The following is a 20,988-nucleotide window of genomic DNA, read 5'->3' as shown; positions in this document are numbered from 1 at the left end:
TCATTACATTTCAGGAGGGCCCAACACCAGAAACACTCGGGCATTATATGACATTCTGTAACAGGACCCCGTACATTTGGGAGATGTATGATGACCTAAGAAAGGATGTAACCATAGCATCTGAAAACACCAGCGTATGTCCGCACGCTGTGCTCTACACAAAGGAATGATGGCAAGATCTCATGAAAGAAAGTCCTTTTCTAGTTTGTGAGTTAGATGATGGAAATAGCTGTTATTTTTCAGTTATTGTATTAGACTTGTGAGGCTCAGACAGTTCCATGTATTTACCTTTTCTAACAGGACATATATATATACTACATTGTTCTCGTAGTTTTGTATTTTGTTACCAGCAAATAAAGTTTTTTCTCCAACCGAATGCATTAATTATTTTAAATGCTATATTTAACCTAGTTTTTAAATAAGTTATAGCAGTTTGATTACTAGGTTTAAGAGTGTGATCATAAGAAAAAAATATCCAATGCTGGTTAATATCTCTCAATTTCTTTACAGTAAAGAAAGTGGCTGGTTGAGCTTTAGAAACTTTTGGTAATATCTTTAAAATGAAAGCGGCACAAACGACAATTTTAGCAGCACAAGCCAGCACAAACGTAGCACAGTTGATTGACACCAGTTTTGTTTGATTCCATTAATGTGTGTGTGTGTGTGTGTTGGGGGGGGGGGGGGCTGGTTGACCTCTGATGACCTCTAGAAATTTTCTTGAATATCTTTAAAATGATAGCAGCACAAACGACAATTTTAGCAGCACAAACCAGCACAAACGTAGCACAAACGTTTGACATCAATTTTGTTTGATTTGGGTAATGTGGGGGGGCTGGTTGACCTATTGACCTTTACATTTTCATTAATATCTTTAAAACAGAGGCAGCGCAAATGACAATTTTCGCAGCACAAACCAGCACAAACGTAGCACAGTTGATTGACACCCATTTTGTTTGATTTAATTAATGTGGGGGGGGGGGGGGGGGGGGGGGCTGGTTGACCTCTGATGACCTATTGAAATTTTTATTAATATCTTTAAAATGATGGTAGCACAAACGAAAAATTTTGCAGCACAAACCAGCACAAACGTTTGATACCACTTTTGTTGGATTTGAAGAAGGTGGGGGGCCACATGTTCAAATAGCACAACTCTGCATTATTAAGTGATAAGAACAAGTAATCTGATGTCCTGTAATCATTATGACGCTATAATTTGAGATACAATAAATAAAATAAGTTTTTGTACAAAGTATCGGTATCGGATCAGTATTGTCGATACCACCCTGAATATTACTTGGTATCGGATCGGAAAGGAAATCAGTGGTATCGCACATCACTAATGTGCAGTCTACACCTGTTCCTTTCAGTACACAGTCCACAAAAATAAAAATCTTTAAATTCAACCAACTTTGATTTAGATGTTTGTACTACCACTTTGAAGTTATGAAACCGATACACTTCACTCCTGAAACAATTACAGGAAATATATCTCAAAATCCACTGAAGACTTGCACACTGCTCAATGAGGCCTATTAATCAACCCAAAATCCTGGCAAAACATTTTACTCTTTAATCCATCGTGTTTGTAGATAAGTCTGTGAGCTTACTCTTTATTCTGCCTGTAAGCTAGATTTACCTTTCTTATTCGCACACATTATTCACACACACTGTGTGTACATTGTTGTACAGACATTAGTTAGCTCAGCGGTTCCCAAACTATTTTGCTAGGCCCCCCTTTTTTCTTCAAGAAAAATGTACGCGCGTGCATGCACAAGCACATCCTCCAACTACACACAACCATATTTTGCTCCATTGCTGTTTATTTCACACCTCAAACATTTAGTAAACAATTAACAAATACAAGTAAACTGCAATAAATTACAGGTAGTAATAAAATACACTACTAACTGTTTTACGCTACGTCCACACCTACACGGGAATTTTTTTGAAAACGCAGCTGTTTCGTCCACTGAGATTTTTTTAAAACTCCTTTTTTACTTTTCCGTGTGGACGAGGAATACAGAGTTCGTCACGCGACGTCAAAGGTATGTGACTTTTTTCACATCACACTGTGCGCCACGTTATTGTTTACATGAGATGAATTACAGAATGGCAGATAGAGACAAAATACTGTTAATCTGACTATTTGCAGGTTTACACGCTTACATATACACATGCAGTTACTGTCCCTCCATTTACAAAGGCAGAGGCGTCACGGTGTAATTATTTTACGTGTAGTTGTTTTTTTCCTGTGTAATAATATTCAACATTGCTATCAATACATTTTTCAAAAAATGCCTCTCTGTGCAAAATGGGTTTAAAAACATAAACAACTGTAGGATACTGTTAGTCCGTGATTTGAACCGAGGGAACAAATCGTGGCAGGATCAGCCTGATATTATTTGTATCCTTTGTATCCCACTGTAACTTTACTGTATATAAAGAGCTAACATCTCCAAAATGTCATGAGTAGTTAGTCATTACAAGAAGTGTTTGTGAACTAAAAGAATGTGGGATACTGTTTGTCCGTGATTTGGAGAGCCCAGCCCGTGCTCCCCATGAAGGGAAAAGCAATTCTGCAGGGGAGACCTACCTCGGCACTTGTGCAGGTGAAACCAAAAGGAAGATATGCTTCACCATATTTTCTAGTCTTTGGCTTAGAATGGAGTTGGTTTGGAAACATATTCAGCTATGCTTTATCTCTTGCTTTGAGTTTGTGTGGGCGCCCCATGCTAGCAGTGTCCAAGCGTTTTGTTTTTTTTTCCTTTTCATACCGCATTTACTTTATTAATGAAAATATTTTCATCCAATCGAATTCAACTATCATGTTTCTATACGCATCTTCTTCATGTCAACAGTTACAGAGTAAAATAGAACTGATTTCTTGCAGTCTTCATATCTTTAAAAAAAAAAATTAATATATCCTCATACAGCCACTTAACTTTGTATTTGCATTTCAGAATAGAGCGGGTTAACATGACTGCAATGTTTTTTTTTAATATATTCAGTGCCTGGTGGAAGGAAAAAAAAGGATAAAACATTTCAGAAAACCTCAATGTAGAGATTATTATTATGATATTGTATTATGACCCAAGAAAATAATAAGAATAATCAGAAGAGAACTGCTGGATGATGGATATTTTAAGATAAGATAAGATAAGATAAGATAAGATAACCTTTATTAGTCCCACACGTGGGAAATTTGTTTTGTCACAGCAGGAAGTTGACAGTGCAAAAGTTATGACGCATTTATTATGACATGATGAGATATTTTGAGCAATTAACATTTTGACTCTTAATCACACAGATAACAGCAGAAATCTCTTGATCTTCTTTTTGTCCCTGAACTTTCTACTGGTTTAAAGACCAGCATCCTCAGCTGTGACCTTCTCTGTCTAAGACACGCTGTCTGATTTTTTTTTTTTTAAATGTTAGTGAATCTTCCCAAATCAAGCAATGTTACTATTGCTGCGTTAGAACTACTGAAGGGAGTGTTAGTTTAGGTAAATTTTTCCTAATAATCTTTCACATTTTTGCAAAACAAAGTGACTGCTGCTGTAAAAGTGATAGATGGCAATATGTTAACAGTGCTGAAAGTTTGAAGGTACATTGTTTCAGCCAGCAGGGGGCAGTTGTTATGATGAGAACAGGACAGGAAGCTAATATGATGACAACAGGAACTTCCTGGGTTGACAGTTCCCCCACAAAGTCAATTAATCAAAAATGTTGATCTACCCCCTTCTAATCAAGTATTGCAGTAATCGTGTTAATAGCATCAAATATTTGGATATCAGAAACATTAAATATGCAACATGAAAGGCACTATGAAAGCTGCTGTTTTATACCAGGAGTTTCAGGTAAGTCTGGATGAACTCTCTCATCTTTGTTTCTGGGTCTTCTCCTGCTTTCTCCAGGATGCCTTAAAACAAGTAGTCCATCATCCCTCAATCACAGTTTCTTCCAAGAGTCTCGGTGAGGGAATTTACCAACTCTGAGGTCTGCATTTTCTGCAAAAAGTGATTCCACCTGCTGCTGGCTGAACTCCACTGAGTTTTCCACTGTAGAGAATTTCCAGTAAGGACAGGCATGTGTCAGAACTGGACAATTCCTTATCTATAGATTCCGAGTCCACCTTATCACTGGTGTATGTAGAGCAGGGGTGTCCAACTTAAGGCCTCAAGGGCCGGTGTCCTGCAGGTTTTACATATCACCCTGGGTCAACACACCTGAATCGAATGATTAGTTCATTACCAGGCCTCTGGAGAACTTCAAGACATGTTGAGGAGGTAATTTAGCCATTTAAATCAGCTTTGTTGGATCAAGGACACATCTAAAACCTGCAGGACACTGGCCCTTGAGGCCTGGAGTTGGACACCCCTGATGTAGAGGCTGCTCTTGGGAATTCGTCAAGGCAGTTTTTTTTGGTGGGTGTAGCTCCTTTGCTGCTGAAGGGAATCCATGTCTTTATACGAAATACTTCTCAGATCTTCATTATTGTACTCCAGAGTGCTGAAGTTTATGAAATTATAGCTAGATTTTTGTTTTATTACCTTAAAGGCTGGCAGAGAAAACGAATGACTGAAAAATGTTTGTAATCATTAACGTGCCGCCATGTTCAATACTGTTGAGATTCCCACATCACTACAGTACGGTGCTACAGTTTGAGTAACATTTAATTCAAACTTACAGATTTTCCCTTTCCATATCTGAAAGCATTGTCTACCTACAAAACAAAGATCCAAACAAGGAACTTTGCTTTGGGACTGCAGTACATTTTCAAAAGTGGAATCATTTATCAAACTGTAAAAAGCTCTAAAATGGCTTTAAAAAGTAAGAGGTGAAAAGGCAAGTGGCTGTATTCAAATGACACACAAGTTTAAGAATGGAAATAGGAGGCCTGACTGGAAGAACATAAGATACAAAACAACAACAGAGTTCTTAAGCATTTCTTTATTTGCAAATTGCGTTATGCTAAAATATTATAACTATAAGACTCAAAGCTCATTAGAGCACATCTTTAAAAACATGACTTACAAAAACTTCCCCTAATTCATTTCCAACTACTTCTTACTGACAGTCATAAAAATAAGTTCAAGTTTTTACAGTTGAAAAATTCCTCAACTCAGGTCTAAATTATATTAACCTTTACATGTCGAAGTGCTTGCACGAATGGATATAAAGCACAAAATATAAAATATAAAAATATAACAAATATTTATTATTGATATATTTGATGTCAAGGTTAAGACAGGTGAGCACATATGATCAGTGTTGGTCAAGTTACTTGAAAAAAGTAATCAGTAACTGATTACTTCCCTTAAAAGTAATCCCATTACTTTACTGATTACTTATTTTCAAAAGTAATTAATTACTTAGTTACTTTTTAAAAACACGATTTACAACCTGAATAGATGATAAAGCAATAGCTCTTTCAGCCCAATTCTACTTTTTTGCATAATCCATCATACAGAATGTAATCAAATGGAAAAGTCTCTTTTTAAAACTTGTTTTATTAGTTTTAACCTTTTAACTTTATGCATCAAGCAAAAATTTAATTATATGCAACATTCACTGACTGGAAGAAATTTGTTTAATATTTAAACCTATTTTCTACACATTCCAGCACATAAAATAAAATATTTTTTTGTGTTTACACTCTCCCTTTCAAATAGATGCAAGTAAAACACAGCAGAAAATAAATAAAGTCAAAGACTAGCGGTCCTGTTGCTCTATTTTGACCTGTAAAGCAGGAGTGGGGTGGGCGGATGTTTGCCCTGGTGCAGGTGTGCCGCAGCGGTCAGTTGAAGAATCCGCGAGTTTCTCTGTGAATTTCCCATTACGTCGTAGCGCACGCGGTGCTTGCTTGGAAGTTTAGGGGTTACAAGTAACACGTTACTGCCCATCTCTGCATATGATACTGTTAGGTTTTGTATTGTTGATTGTCATTTATGCTTAGAAATATTTAACCATGTATGCTTAGAGGTGTATAATTAATTGTGTAGTGATAGGTTGTGTGATCTTTAGCAGGCTGCAAAGGCTTGGTGTGTATTCCACACTAGAATGCACACCCACATCCTGGGAGCACGAGAGAGGTCGTACCTTCCCTTATTGTTTTATGGTAGGATTAATGTAGCTACGTCTGTTCTAGTCTAAGTGCTTTTTGTTTAGATGAACTGTTGGATTTTCCAGACCAGCAGGTTAAGGAAGTCGTTTATGGGGTCACACTCTGACCCCACACACACACACACACACACACACACACACACACACACACACACACACACACACACACACACACACACACACACACAGTATTCTTTGTTTACATGTATACCTATGTAAGATGCTATATGTTAATGACCCTATGCATATTCATGTAACCACAATAAAAGGAGTGCTATGGGGAGCCTGGCTGAGAGTCTGACGGAGGTCAAGTGGTGGAACGACACTTGGCTCCAGGCAGGACTCCCTCATGCATGAGTAACATGAAGAACTTTGCCTACTTGTGTCTTGCTTTGCAGTGTAATTATATTGTCTTCAACGTTCCAGCGGATGGGTTCAAGCTACAAACCTATCAGATACATTCTGCAGACCATCGCCATTCTGACATTTGTACATGGAGAGATATTTTTTGATACAGCTGCTTTGGTGAATATCAGTAGATATTCTGTACAACTGCTTTTTAAAGAACTAGGCTGTGCCTTGGAGTGCCACAGAGGCAAAAAGATCCATTGGGTTCCTTAAAATATGTTAATAGGCTTTAAGACAGTTTACCCATTCAGGGTATGAAGATCTATTAATGCCCATTGCCTACTTAAATAGGAGCATTTTATTCCTTTTCCAAATCAAGGAATAAAAGTGCCTCAGCCTGAATTGTTTTGTCATGTATTGGTCGTAATATTTTGATTATGTACCATTATTCTCTACACCTACAGATTGAGGGACACCAGTAGTTTTTGCTTTGCTTGGTTTTTTTCTTCTTGTTCTTTTCTGGTCCAAAAATAGAAATGTTTTAATAACTAATAACAGAAAATATATTTAGTGAAATACGATTACTGCATTGCATTAGGACTTAAATGCTGCCCAAATTTATACTGAGTTAAAATGAGTTTCTGTTTTAAAGGTTCTTGTGCAAATATATAGCACACTGATGTTGTTCAGCCCTCATCAGAAGGCTGGGCATTTTCCTGCTTCACTGTTTCATCATCTTCCTCATTATACCCCTGTGAAATAAAGCAGAATTACATTCATGAGTTGTCTGACATAGTCACATTTTCCAGTAACAATATAATGACTCTAATCTTTAGGCATTTTTAGGCACGCCTGTCTGCATGTTATGAAGTAACATTTGAAGGTAGAACTTTCTGTATATTTCTGTTATGTCTTTTAAATGGATCCTTACCTGTAAACCAAAGTGCTGGTATCCAAAACACAAAGACTGTAATCATTGTTCCTCACTGTCTCTTTCTTTTATTTCTTCTATTACACAAGCTTTAAAAATACATTCACACCAGTGTCCTAGTATATGCAATAAGCGATTTAAGCCACAAGTCACATTTGCACACAACTTTTTCCTGTTTAACCACGCCCACACTGATAACACTTCGAAAGACATGATAGAAAGGCCGTATCACTTCTCATCTGCGTGTCTGTGTTGCGATTAGAAAACATGACAAGTAAGAGTATATTTTTAAGTCGATCTTTTTCAGAGTATCTTTTAGTATCTTAAAGTACTTTGAGCAGTCATAAGACTTCAAAAATGGGCTGTTTTAAAGTGTAATTTTTTCCTGTGCTTGCTGATTACAACAACTTAAAAAATATATATTACTATTCTGCTAGTTTTACCAGGTTCATGTCATTAAGTATACTTTGCTTTAATTGCTTTTTGGCATGAGGGACTGACAGGTCAGCCTTACAGATACATTGGCTATGAAGCATGCACGAAATATACTGTGAAGTCAACGTGTGCTATAAATGTGGATTCAAGTGTGATTTTATGAGGTTTATTGAAAAGTCTAGCACTGTGAATGCCAGTCCAATTTTGTCAAATGGAGATTCTTCTCTGTTGTTTCTTGTGAGTGATTGGCTCTTTCATTCATTCATTACCCTTCATTTAGCACAAGGTAATTATACTAAAGAAATTGCATTATAATACCCAGAACATGACATGACCCTCATTTGGTGCACAGTTCCATCCAAAACTTAGGATAAAAAATGCTATCAATGAATAAAATTAACCATGAAAATAATGGGCTGTAGCTGTCTGTAGCTTTGGTGTGATGGGTTTTTTTTTTGTTTTGTTTTTTTTTTTTACAAAAACATGTCCATGAATGGAACTCAGTTTATAGATGGATTTTTTTATTTTATTTCGATAGTCAAAATAAGTCAGACATTTCTCCAAACTCAAAACGCTGCTAGGATTTAAATCATGTGAGATTTTTAGTTTCCATGAAATTTCAGCTTATTTGGTATTATTTATCATGGTTATTTAAGCTACAATAGAGGCACATATCACACCACAGGATGAGAAGCCTGTTTGTACTGGAACTGCATGAGAAGGTACTCATTCCAGAGATTCAATTATGGTAAAGCTGGTTATAAGATTTGTGTATAAGGAGGGGTTGATTTACAAATGGATTATTCACAGTTGACTTTGTAATCTGTTTAACAGACTCACCATGTTTCCATCCATTTTTGCTTTTGCAACTGAAAAGACAAAAAAAAAGATTTAAGTTCAGATTCCAAAAACAAAATTCAGATTTTTCCACCCTTTTGTTTACATATGACTATTCTCACCAGCTTTTGTCAATATGTTGACGATCAGAACAACCGTTATGAGTGTTGCCAGACTCACAACGACAACAATGAGCCTGCACCAGACTGGAAAAAGAATGAAAACATGAAAGTATATTTTAAAATTAATGCAATCTGAAGTTTGGTTTCCCACAGCAACTTTTACATCTATTTGTCTTCTTTAAATTAAACCAGTGGTTCTCAAACCCTTTACATCATTCCCCACATGGCAGGAAGAAACAAAAACAAAACAATGACAAAAAAGCCTTGCTTCAACTTTATTTAGATAATAAACTCATTCACAATTAAAATCCTTCAGTAAGTTTCGTTTTAAACAAACAACTTTCATTTGCTTCATTATTCTGCACCACTTCTTCAAAAAAAGGAAACAAGTTAAGCAGAATGTGAACTTGGCCAAACATGGAAAAATAATGTTCAGTCTTAGGCTGAAACTTGTGAACGTAGATGAAAAAATATATAAATTAGTGAGAGTTTAATACTATTCACTCTTGCCTGTTCTCACACAGCCTGTTTTTATCTGCTGTGGCGTGGCTATAGGGGAGGCGGACGCACCTGAGTGGCATCCCTAATCATGCCTCGCTGGCTTAAAACAGGATAAACTAGGTCCTGTTGTTGTTGATGTGCATAGGCTGTAGCCGAAAAGCTGCAGCCGCGTGTGTATGTCGACAGCTGCAATAAGTGTACTGAAAAGTGCAAAAATGTGGTCGTGTCTCTCGTGCCCTACACCTGGGTTTGTATGGAATCAGAACGATGCCACCTTGAAACGAAACCGAAAAAAATATTGAAACCGAAAAAAAATATTGTAACTGAAATAAATGTACTGAAAAATCTTGTATTGAAACAAAAAAAAAAAAGTGATTGTGAAAAACAATAAAAAAAAATTTTCCGCTTACAATTGTTTTTTTTTTTTTTTTCAATTTCAATCCATTTTTTTTCTGTTTCAATCCACTTTTCGGTTTCAATCCATTTTTTGGTTTCAAAACATTTTTCAGTTTCACTCTGCTGGCACTGTTTTGGCGTCCGGGGGCGCGCTGGGGGGGCGGGGATTCCGACCCACATGTATTTGCATATATTATAATGCTAACCAATGACTGGAGAAAACACTGACGACGCGGCTGCGCTCACGGACAAACTTGCATGTGTCTGTTCGGGAATGGCAGATGCTGAGAGGTCCAGCGTTTACATTACCAACTATTTCAAAGTGACAGCCTGAGGTGTTCTTCAGTAAATTGGACTACTGGACAGGAGGACCTGAGGCCCCACCGCATTATTTTTGGGAAGTTAAATGTGTTTGTAAGCTAATCCGTAATTTAGGTCCTTAGCTAGCTACATAGCTAGCTAAAATGAGCACTCGGCTGTCGGGGAAACTTGTTTTGTAAAGTTCATTTAGCTAACCCGTGGCAGGTGAATGAATTTACCCTGACTAAAGAAATCAAGAGAAACGCACCGGGCTGCTTAGTGACTAACCACGGTTACTGTACTTTTATTATGAGTATTATACTGTAAGAGCAACAAGCTGGACTCTGCTTCTGCTCCTGTGGAGAGCTGATTATTAAATATGTGCAAACAGCAGCATGTTTTCTGTCGCTTTCCACATGTGGAAGGACATTAACGCCAACTTTTAAAAACCTGGCACTTCAGTAACCCCTCATTAGTCAATAGCTACGGATTAAATAGCAACGCCCGATACTTATGTACTGAAACCAACTACTTCCGCTTGTCAGCTTAAGTTAAAATGTTAAATTTTTCCTCTGATTATTTTTTTAGTATTTCTTTTTTCCTGAGTTTGTTACAAATATTCAGGTTAAAAAACTGTCCGAATTATTTTTAATGAGTTATGTTCACAAAGTCACTCTGTACAGCTTGCATCCTTTAGGACAAATAATTTGAAGCATTAATATTTCTGGTTCAATACCACCGCTGATAACACCTCCGTATGTTGTGACCAGGATGCAGCAGCAGACTGAACCTCGACTGAAACCTGCTCCATCATCTCATCTTTGCAGATGTCCATTTATAAAGCAACTGTATGCTAACGTCAAGGATGCATACAGCTCCTCCTCCCTCCCCCCACTTGGTAGGTCAGATCATAACCTGATTCACCTCACCCCCCGCTATGTGCCAATTGTGAGGAGGGAACCTGTGACCACCAGGACTGTTAGGAGGTGGTCAGAGGAGGCAATAGCGGAACTACAGGGCTGTTTCGAGGTGACCGACTGGGAAACACTCTGTGAGCCTCACGCCGAGGACATCAATGGGCTTACTGAGTGTATCACAGACTACATAACTTTCTGCACCGACTCCATTGTTCCAGCTCAGACTGTTCATTGTTACCCAAATAACAAGCCGTGGGTGACTAAGGACATCAAAGCCCTCCTCAACAACAAGAAGAGGGCTTTCAGAGGGGGCAACAAAGAGGAGGTGAGGAAGGTCCAGGTGTTACTAAAGGACAAGATCAGAGAGGCTAAGGACAATTACAGGAGGAAGCTGGAGTGGAAACTCCAGCAGAACAGCATGAGAGAGGTGTGGAGGGGCATGAAGACCATCACTGGATTCAGGCCAACCAACAGCAGGGGAGCTGAGGGAGGTGAGAATAGAGCCGACGAGTTGGATCTGTTTTTCAATAGATTCGACACCACAGTGTCTGCTCCCACCCCCACAACCTCACCTGCAGTCAGCCTGGAATCCAGAGCCACACCACTGTGCCAGCCTCTCTCTTCACATGTTGCCTCCTGTGAGATTCCTGACACCCCTCCCCCACCCATCACCTTCACTCAATACCAGGTTGAGATGCAAATGAGGAGACTTCACTCAGGCAAGTCTGCTGGACCAGACGGAGTGAGTCCCCTTGTCCTCAAGACCTGTGCCCCCCAGCTGTGTGGAGTCTTTCATAAACTGTTTATGCTGAGTCTGAGTCTGCAGAGGGTCCCGGTGATGTGGAAGACATCATGCCTCGTCCCTGTACCAAAGACGCCTCGTCCCAGTGGCCCCCAGGATTACAGGCCCGTGGCACTGACCTCCCACATCATGAAGACCCTGGAAAGGCTCATCCTGGACCAGCTGCGACCCATAGTAAGACCACATCTGGATCCCCTTCAGTTCGCTTATCAGCCTCGTCTCGGAACAGAGGACGCCATCATCTACCTGCTCAATCGTGTCTACACCCATCTGGACCAGCCGGCGAGCACTGTGAGGGTCATGTTTTTTGACTTTTCCAGTGCTTTCAACACCATCAGGCCGACCCTCCTGGGTGATAAGTTAGCAGCGATGCAGGTGGATGCTTCTCTGGTGTCCTGGATTGTTGATTACCTGACAGGAAGACCACAATATGTACGTCTCCCACAGTGTGTGTCTGACAAGGTGATTAGCAACACAGGGGCACCACAGGGGACTGTCCTCTCCCCCTTCCTCTTCACCCTCTACACCACAGACTTCAGCCACTGCACAGAGACCTGCCATCTTCAGAAGTTTTCTGATGACTCTGCGGTGGTTGGATGCATCAGCAGGGATGATGAGACAGAGTACCGGGCTGTGGTCGACTCCTTTGTCACGTGGTGTGAGCAGAATCATCTGCAGCTCAACGTGGCAAAGACCAAGGAACTGATCGTGGACTTCAGGAAGACCAGGAAACACTTGACCCCTGTTTCAATCCAGGGGGTCAGTGTTGACATTGTGGAGGACTATAAATACCTTGGAGTACACATTGACAATAAACTGGACTGGGCTAAAAACACCACAGCACTTTACAGGAAGGGCCAGAGTCGTCTCTATTTTTTGAGGCGACTGAGGTCCTTCAACATCTGCCAGAAAATGCTGAGGATTTTCTATGAGTCTGTGGTGGCCAGTGCGATCCTCTATGCTGTTGCATGCTGGGGGAGCAGGCTGAGGGTCGCAGATGCCAACAGACTTAATAAACTGATCCGTAAGGCCAGCAATGTTGTGGGGATGGAGCTGGACTCCCTCAAGGTGGTGTCGGAGAGGCGGATGCTGTCCAAGATAAAGACAATGTTGGATAACACCTCCCACCCACTCCATGACATGTTGGTCAGTCACAGGAGCTCGTTCAGTGAGAGACTGAGATTACCGAAAAGCACCACTGAACGACACAGGAAATCATTCCTGCCTGTGGCCATCTCCCTGTACAACGCATCCACTTAACACACTGTTTGCTGCTACAACTACACATGTTTCTTTTCCAAATATTTATTTATAAGTGACTTATGTATGTATGTATGTATATATATGTAGATATTGTACTATTCTTAGTTAGCGTATTGTCTGTCTTGTCTTAATGTTGGTTTAAAATGGAGCACTGTAACAAAAAATAATTTCCCCCAGGGATCAATAAAGTATTCTGATTCTGATTCTGATTCTGATCAACAACTCAAAGGTAAACATGATATTAGAAAATGTGTTAGTATATAAGGCAGGGGTGGGCAATTCCAGGCCCCGAGGGCCGGTGTCCCTGCAGGTTTTAGATGTGTCCTTGAACCAGCACAGCTGATTTAAATGGCTAAATTAGCTCCTCAACATGTCCTGAAGTTCTCCAGAGGCCTGGTAACGAACTAATCATTGATTCAGGTGTGTTGACCCAAGGTGAGATCTAAAACCTGCAGGACACCGGCCCTCGGGGCCTGGAATTGCCCACCCCTGATATAAGGCCTTTAAAACAAATAAAAAATAAACAGCTCATATGTCAGCTGTCGGCAGAACTGTAGGACTGAACAACTTCAGATCCCGAGTGTGTGAGGACAGAGAAGGAATCAGCTCTATTTCAGATTTGAGAGAAACTTTATATTTCAGTTTGTGATGATTCTGTTCTGTTTGTGATTATAGGAGCCGTCCTCAGCACCACCCAGTGACAGATCATCCTATATCTTCAATCTTTGTAGTAACTCCAAAATTAACTGAAGAAAACAGTACAAAGGTTAAAGTACCACATGTGCTGTCAGTGAAAGCTGCAGCTGTTTTATTGATAAATTTAAAGACAAAAGGATTAATCACCCCTGTAACTGTCATTATTAGTAATGTGCGAATCATGAACATGAATATCGTTCAATACTCGAGAATCACTTTACTGACTCATGAATCATGATTCACAAGCCCAACTGACTCACTGACTCATCCCTGTTGCTGTTAGCAGCAATGTATCTAGCTTATAATTAAAATTGTGGAGAAAAACACAACACCCAGTATCTTAACAAAAAAAATTTCTGCTCTGAACTGGAAGAAAAAACACTGAGTAGAAGCTCACATCAAGACAATAGCTCCTCCATTCACAGTAGCATCGCTCTGCTAACATGCTAACAGCACATTTGAGCTACTCACCCCCTCCCTTCCTGTGCTGAATCGTAGGGTAAGTGAATCACTCAGGACTCACTAACCCCCTCCCTCCTGTGCTGAATCATAAGTGTAAGCGAATCACTCAGGACTCACTAACCCCCTCCCTCCTGTGCTGAATCGTAAGCGAATCACTCAGGACTCTCTCACCCCCTCCCTCCTGTGCTGAATCGTAGAGCGAACGAATCACTCACTCACTCACCCCCTCCCTCCTGTGCTGAATCGTAAGCTTAAGCGAATCACTCAGGACTCATTGGTCGTGTCCAAATTCATGGACTGCATCCTCCTGAGGACCCGGCCTTCGCGGTCTATGTGGGCCGGGTCCTCAGAAGATCGGGTAGGCCGGAAGTAAACGGCCGTGAAATTGGACGGTCTAGCCTTCTGATTAGCGTCACCGCTGTCTCGGTGGAGTTTAATAAACTCAGCCGTCTGCTCCTTGCTGTCTAAAATATAACAGGACACTGGAGTAAACTCTCGGCCATCTCACACTTCTGTTTAATCAGTTTTCTGTTTGATGTTTAGTCAGCTGTGTAAAAACCAAGGAGGAACCCACTCGGGGGATTAATAAAGTTTCATTTTATCTAATCTAATAACTTTAATCTCAGCCAAACCGATTTACTCACGAACAAACAAAACACTGAAAAAAGCCCAACAATAACATTTTTAGGTTGTCTAAGTGACTTATATATTACGTTTGTCACGGCCGGGCGGGTTACACACAGTAATTCGGCGTGCCCGTGTGGCGTGCTGGCTAGACCCAAGCGCGGCGAAGGCTAGCGGTGGGTTTGGAGCAGGCACACAGTTATTCTAGTAACGATCAGTGCACGAAGCGTGGCTTCGGAACGGTCGTTACCGACAGAGAGCGAGCGGAGCCGGGAAGAGAAAAAGGATTGAAGGGATAATCACTCACGGTTGCTGAATCAGGCGGAGACTGACGTCGGCAGAGTTTCGGAGCTCCTGACACGAAGAGAATGATGTCTGAGCGGCGAACAGGTGGGTGGCGTCTCTCTTTTAACCCCGGCCCCGTGATCAGCTGATCACAGCTGATCACCGGCTGACAACGTTTAACCCGAGCAGCGAAAGTCCGCGGTGATCTGAAAACGATGTGCCGGGAGTTGTGCCATTCTCGGCCGCATCAGTAAGCCTCGAGCTCCCGGCTAGCTATCGAGCTGGTGGGTAGCAGACGTCTCCGAAAACGTCGAAGCACTTTAGCAAAGATGCGATATCTTGATAAACCGAGCAGATATTTGATGTTTACACAGCTACTTTCTCGCCTGAAAATATGTTAAAAGTTTATTTTGTGACCCAGAAAGATTAATAAGAGTAATTTTAAAACTTAGTAGCGGCCGCCATTAGCCAGAAACTGGAGCTTGGCTGGGCCGCGCTATGAATTCTGGGATATGGTGGGCCACGAAGGACACACCCGACCCATCCTTCAAATTCGGAAAAAGGAGCACGCATTTGTCGGCTGCATTCAGAGGGGTCTACGAATTTGGACAGCCTTCGGCGCGTCGCTGTGACGTAATCGGTCTACAAATGCGGCCTCAGGAGAATGCAGCCCATTAATTTGGACACGACAATTCACCCCCTCCCTCCTGGCTCACAGCTTCTTCTTCTTGGTTGCCAATGTTAAGGCGCATTACCGCCCCCTGGCTCACAGCTCAGTGGACATTTAGATAAGAAAATATATATTTGACACATTTAAGGAAAATACTAATTAGTGACTAACCACAAAATACTAATAAAATAAAAATAAACAAGATAAATGTTTATTAAGCAATTTTGATAGGAAATTGCTTAATTTTAGAAATGTTTTTTGCTCTATAAAATAGTTGTTTTCTTTTAGAATCACTCATCTTAGCAGTAGGATATACATGAAAATATACATTTTTTTTTCCTCTGGTCAACTGACTCAGTGAATCAAATGACTCAAAAATCCGATTCACTTTGGTGAGTGACTCATTAAAACTCGATTCAGTCAAAAGAATCAAATTTACCATCACTAATGTGGTCATACCTGTATTTATGTTGTTTTCAGATGTTATTTCAAAGTTATTTTTAAATTCATAAAACTCTCTTGATTACTTACCTGTTGAAAGAGGGGTGAAGGAAAAAGCTCCACTTTGTTATTATATATTGTAACGCACACATAAAGACATAACTTGATATGTTGCTGTAATATTCAGAATGGCCACAGTTGCAGAGCACAAAGACTGTGATATTTTATATATGAGTTATCTCTACTGATACCCGTGATGTTGTGGATCCACTTCACTTTTGTGTGTTCACAGTTTTCAGGAGTCGAAATAGAGGAGTTATTATCTCCAGGTTTCTTTTCAGTGACTGCTAGAAAAGAATTGCAAAAGAAAAAAATCAACGTTGTAATAATAATTATTGTAAAAACCAGCATCTTCAACTGTGTCAACAAATTATCTAATCAAATGCATCAGATTGTTCTGTCATTTTTTTTTGGCATGTGAATAAATACAAATTCTGTAATTTGTAAATATAATCTGAAGTTATTAATTTCACACTGTAACTTTTGCAACAGTTTTTTATTATCTTTAACCAAATCACATCCTTAATTTGGTGTTAATGATGATGAAATTGTCTTGTTTCTGCATTCTCAACTGAACAACAAAACACAACTCAATCAACTGCTTAATAAAAAACTGTCAGCCTGCCATCTGATATGACTTAACATCAAACAGCACTGTCAAAATAACCCCCAAAAATTTTCATATCAGTTTCAATGGTTTTTGCTGCACATTCACTTGTTTACTAATTGACCGACACAAACCTGAATGCTTAAACCATCCTTCATGTCAGACTGTGTTGTGGTTTTACCTGTATTTGTGTTGTTTTTAGACATTGTTGTTGAATTTGTTTCTTCACCTAAATAAAAGAACAAAATTCAGCCAAGTGTTCACTTGGAAACTGCACCTATTCTAACAGAACATACAGACAATAAAGCTTCAGAAAATGTAAATGAATAAATACTTTCGGTAGTAATTAGTCACATTAGTTTAATTTTAATTTAAAATTGATAAAACTCTGTCTTAGTTACTTACTTGTTAAGTGAGGGCTGAAGGCAAAAGGCTCCATGATGCCATGCATTCTAACTACACACATAAAGTCATAAGGTGATATGTAACTATAGGTAAAATTCATTATGGTGACAGTTGCGGAGCACGAAGACCGTGATGTTTTTACATATGAAATATCTCTATTGACATCCGTGCTGTTGTGGATCCACTTCACTTTCTTGATGTTTTGATCACACTTTTTAGGAGTCGACACAGAACAGTTCAAAGTCACATTACCTCCATATTTCTGTTCAGTGACTGGTGAAAATGCATAGCAAAAAGAATGATTAACTTGGTACTGATAAGTATTCTAACATATCTATTGCACTGTAATGAACTCTAACAGCAATTTGAACTCGAAGATATTGAAAGTGTAAATACTCACTGACAACAACAGAAAGATCAATGAAATGAACAAAACCAGGATTTCTCCCTGTGTTTTCAGGCACTGTGCAGGTGTACTGACCAGCATCCTCAACTGTTACCTTGGGTATAACCAGAGAACAGTCTGTGTTGACACTCAGTCTGTCTGACGTAACTTTTCCTCCAATGCTCATTTGATTAATAAGCTCTTGTTTAGCTGCGCCATTTGAACCAGTGAATGTCCAGAAGCTACACTTTGGACAAGGCAAACTGACTTTCTTTCCATCTCTGACAATTAAGGGCAAAAGACTCACTCCTCCCTGTGTTCCTGCAGATATGAAAGAGAAACGCCTGCATTACTATTACATATTAGTGTAGATATTTTTCAGATGTAGGAAAGTTTGCACAAAAAAAAAAAAAAAAAAGCTTGGTTCTCATCTGTTCCAAGACTGATGAAACAAACACGCCTGTCTGCATGTTATGAAGTAACATTTGAAGGTAGAACTTTCTGTATATTTCTGTTATGTCTTTTAAATGGATCCTTACCTGTAAACCAAAGTGCTGGTATCCAAAACACAAAGACTGTAATCATTGTTCCTCACTGTCTCTTTCTTTTATTTCTTCTATTACACAAGCTTTAAAAATACATTCACACCAGTGTCCTAGTATATGCAATAAGCGATTTAAGCCACAAGTCACATTTGCACACAACTTTTTCCTGTTTAACCACGCCCACACTGATAACACTTCGAAAGACATGATAGAAAGGCCGTATCACTTCTCATCTGCGTGTCTGTGTTGCGATTAGAAAACATGACAAGTAAGAGTATATTTTTAAGTCGATCTTTTTCAGAGTATCTTTTAGTATCTTAAAGTACTTTGAGCAGTCATAAGACTTCAAAAATGGGCTGTTTTAAAGTGTAATTTTTTCCTGTGCTTGCTGATTACAACAACTTAAAAAATATATATTACTATTCTGCTAGTTTTACCAGGTTCATGTCATTAAGTATACTTTGCTTTAATTGCTTTTTGGCATGAGGGACTGACAGGTCAGCCTTACAGATACATTGGCTATGAAGCATGCACGAAATATACTGTGAAGTCAACGTGTGCTATAAACAGGGCTGGACTGGGACAAAACAAAATCAGCCCGGACATTTTGACTAGAGACCGGCCTACCAGGTGTTATAGGAAAAACCATAAAGCCTTTGAATGAAAACAGTTGGAAGAGTCAGATAATTATTTGTTAAAAGCTAGAAATTTTAAATGAGAATAAGAAAGAAAAGTTTCTTTGTGCCCCCCTTTCCCTGTTAATGCTCTACCTGGCCCCCCTGGCAAAACTTTGCTAGACCCGCCCCTGCACAGTTCCCAGCTGTCAGCTACACAGAAAAGGATCCTGGTGTAAGTTGTCTCTCAGAAACAGTTCATAGCTTTCCTTCAACCCATTTGTCATGGTTGGCTGTGTGGCAGGCAACCATACCCAAAACACTGGAGCATGGGAAGCAGATCAAACAGTTCGAGAGGCCGACCCGGAGGTTGCCGGCACAAAAGTTCATAAGTCAAACAGTCGGGGGGCCGACCAGGTTGGTGACCCAGTTGACATAGCTGGTGGTGTGGAAGTTGCAGGTGGTGGAGATGGTGGTGGCTGAACGGTCTCGCCAGAACCGTCAGCAGACAAGGCAGGAGGCTGGACGGGCTCCTCGGGCCCTGAGCTACTTGATGCTGTCCTGAAATATGAGCTGCTGGCCGGAGCAGCCAAGCGAGCTGCTGGCCGGAGCAGCCAAGCGAGCTGCTGGCCGGAGCAGCCAAGCGAGCTGCTGGCCGGAGCAGCCAAGCGAGCTGCTGGCCGGAGCAGCCAAGCGAGCTGCTGGCCGGAGCAGCCAAGCGAGCTGCTGGCCGGAGCAGCCAAGCGAGCTGCTGGCCGGAGCAGCCAAGCGAGCTGCCTCAGTGGAGCAGCCAAGCGAGCTGCTGGCCGGAGCAGCCAAGCGAGCTGCCTCAGTGGAGCTTTTAAATGATTCGGGAAATGCTGGCTCTTTAGCCTCTAGCGGTCCGGGGTCTGCTGAGGGAGGGCACTCAGACTCTGGGGAGGCCCTGAAGAATGTTTCAATATCTGCAACATTACCACTTGAGGTCTTTAAATGAGTGTCTGCAGTCCAAGAAAAACATTTGGGCGCACACTGAACAGTCTCTTGAGGTGGCAGTTCAGAGAATAAAACAGTCTTAATGTTCTCAGAGCTTAGGTTAATTGTCTCTGGGGTGGAAGCCGCAGCTTTAGCTGATTCAGGGATAGCTGATACGGGGTTAACAGGCTCAGGTGGAGCAGAAGAAACAGTCAGTTTTATTGTTATGCCCAGAAAGAGTGCGGGAAGAACTGTCGTGGTTACTCACAGCTGCTGATTGGAGGGGCTAGAGTGCGGCTGTAGCGAGGAATGGTGATGGCTCCGGTGCTTCCTCCTGGAAGTGGGAGTACAGACTGCAGAGGAGAACGGCAATGGCGGAGAGGCAGACTCTTCATCCTGCAACCATATGGCCGCAAGGAAAGAGGCTGGCGAGCGATAGTTGGAGCAGACCGGAGTCAGTAGTTCACTCTGTGGCCACGGCAAGGGGTTGATATCCTGCCGCGGCGATCGCTGTGGTGTCGCAGAAAGCTCTGTGTTCGGCTGCTGCTGTGTTGCAGGGAGCTCACACTGCTTCGTGGCGAGCTCCGTCTGCTGCTGTGGTTGCTGCGGAGGCCTCGGAGTGGAGTACTGCAAACGAGCAAAGACTGCTAGCTCCCGAGCCTGAAGAACCTCCTGGGCTTCGTGCAGCTCGTCCATTAAGCTCATAAATCCCTTAAGTTGGCGGAGATGTGGATTTCCCTCGAGGATTGTTCCGATAGCATTTAATCCAATCGCCATTGCCTTAGTATCCTTCGTGTGGGAAATTCGCTTTATGAGGCCCATGACGCGGGTGAGATCGCTCTCCCGAGATGAGCCTGCTGGGTCCAGGTTATGGTCACGTCGTTCTGTCATGGTTGGCTGTATGGCAGGCAGGCAGGAGCGGTGGACCCAAAATGCAGGACTCTTAGGAAACGAGGTTTCAACTGAAAATGCAGCTTTATTGCTGGAACAAAACTTCAACATAAAGTAAAACTCACAAACAAAACTCTAAACTGAGGTGCAGGAGGCCTGGAACTCATGAACACACAGCAAGTTGCAGGTACAACACAACAGGGAGCACAGGAAAACACAGGGCTTAAATACACAGGGGAGTAATTAGGAAATGGGCAACAGGAGGGAGACACAGCTGGGAGAAATTAGGCTAACGAGACAAGAGAAAGGTAAAACTGAACACATTGACATGAGGCATGAACTCTCAGAATAAAACAGGAAACTAACAGACACAG

General features: G+C 41.0%; 1 protein-coding gene across 2 annotated transcripts; it reads right to left on the bottom strand.

Annotated features, from left to right (window-relative positions):
• Window positions 1-4,932: 4,932 nt before the first annotated feature.
• On the bottom strand, window positions 4,933-19,383 carry LOC113037576 (uncharacterized). 2 transcript variants are annotated; one of them, XM_080289662.1, is made up of 8 exons: window positions 18,150-19,383; window positions 17,626-17,931; window positions 17,226-17,498; window positions 17,002-17,049; window positions 16,405-16,500; window positions 8,797-8,880; window positions 8,678-8,706; window positions 4,933-7,223 (listed from the first exon to the last, which is right to left on the bottom strand). In XM_080289662.1, the coding sequence occupies exons 1-8, from the start codon at window positions 18,193-18,195 to the stop codon at window positions 7,158-7,160; spliced, it is 948 nt and encodes a 315-aa protein (XP_080145788.1). In that variant the 5' UTR covers window positions 18,196-19,383; the 3' UTR covers window positions 4,933-7,157. The 2 variants fall into 2 exon arrangements, with proteins under 2 accessions (XP_080145788.1, XP_080145790.1); XM_080289664.1 differs by having other exon boundaries at window positions 16,405-16,497.
• Window positions 19,384-20,988: the final 1,605 nt, after the last annotated feature.

This window comes from Astatotilapia calliptera, chromosome 15 (assembly GCF_964374335.1).
Source record: "Astatotilapia calliptera chromosome 15, fAstCal68.1, whole genome shotgun sequence".
NCBI lineage: Eukaryota > Metazoa > Chordata > Actinopteri > Cichliformes > Cichlidae > Astatotilapia > Astatotilapia calliptera.
The sequence above is the reverse complement of the archived record's forward strand: the minus strand, read 5'-3'. Positions and strand labels throughout refer to the sequence as shown.

Coding starts and splice junctions, on each gene's coding strand:
- LOC113037576 (XM_080289662.1), bottom strand. CDS start 18,195: ATGATTACAGTCTTTGTGTTTTGGATACCAGCACTTTGGTTTACAG. Junction 17,932..18,149: donor ACCAGCACTTTGGTTTACAG/GTAAGGATCCAT, acceptor TCATATCTGCAG/GAACACAGGGAGGAGTGAGT. Junction 7,224..8,677: donor CAAAAATGGATGGAAACATG/GTGAGTCTGTTA, acceptor TTTATTTCACAG/GGGTATAATGAGGAAGATGA.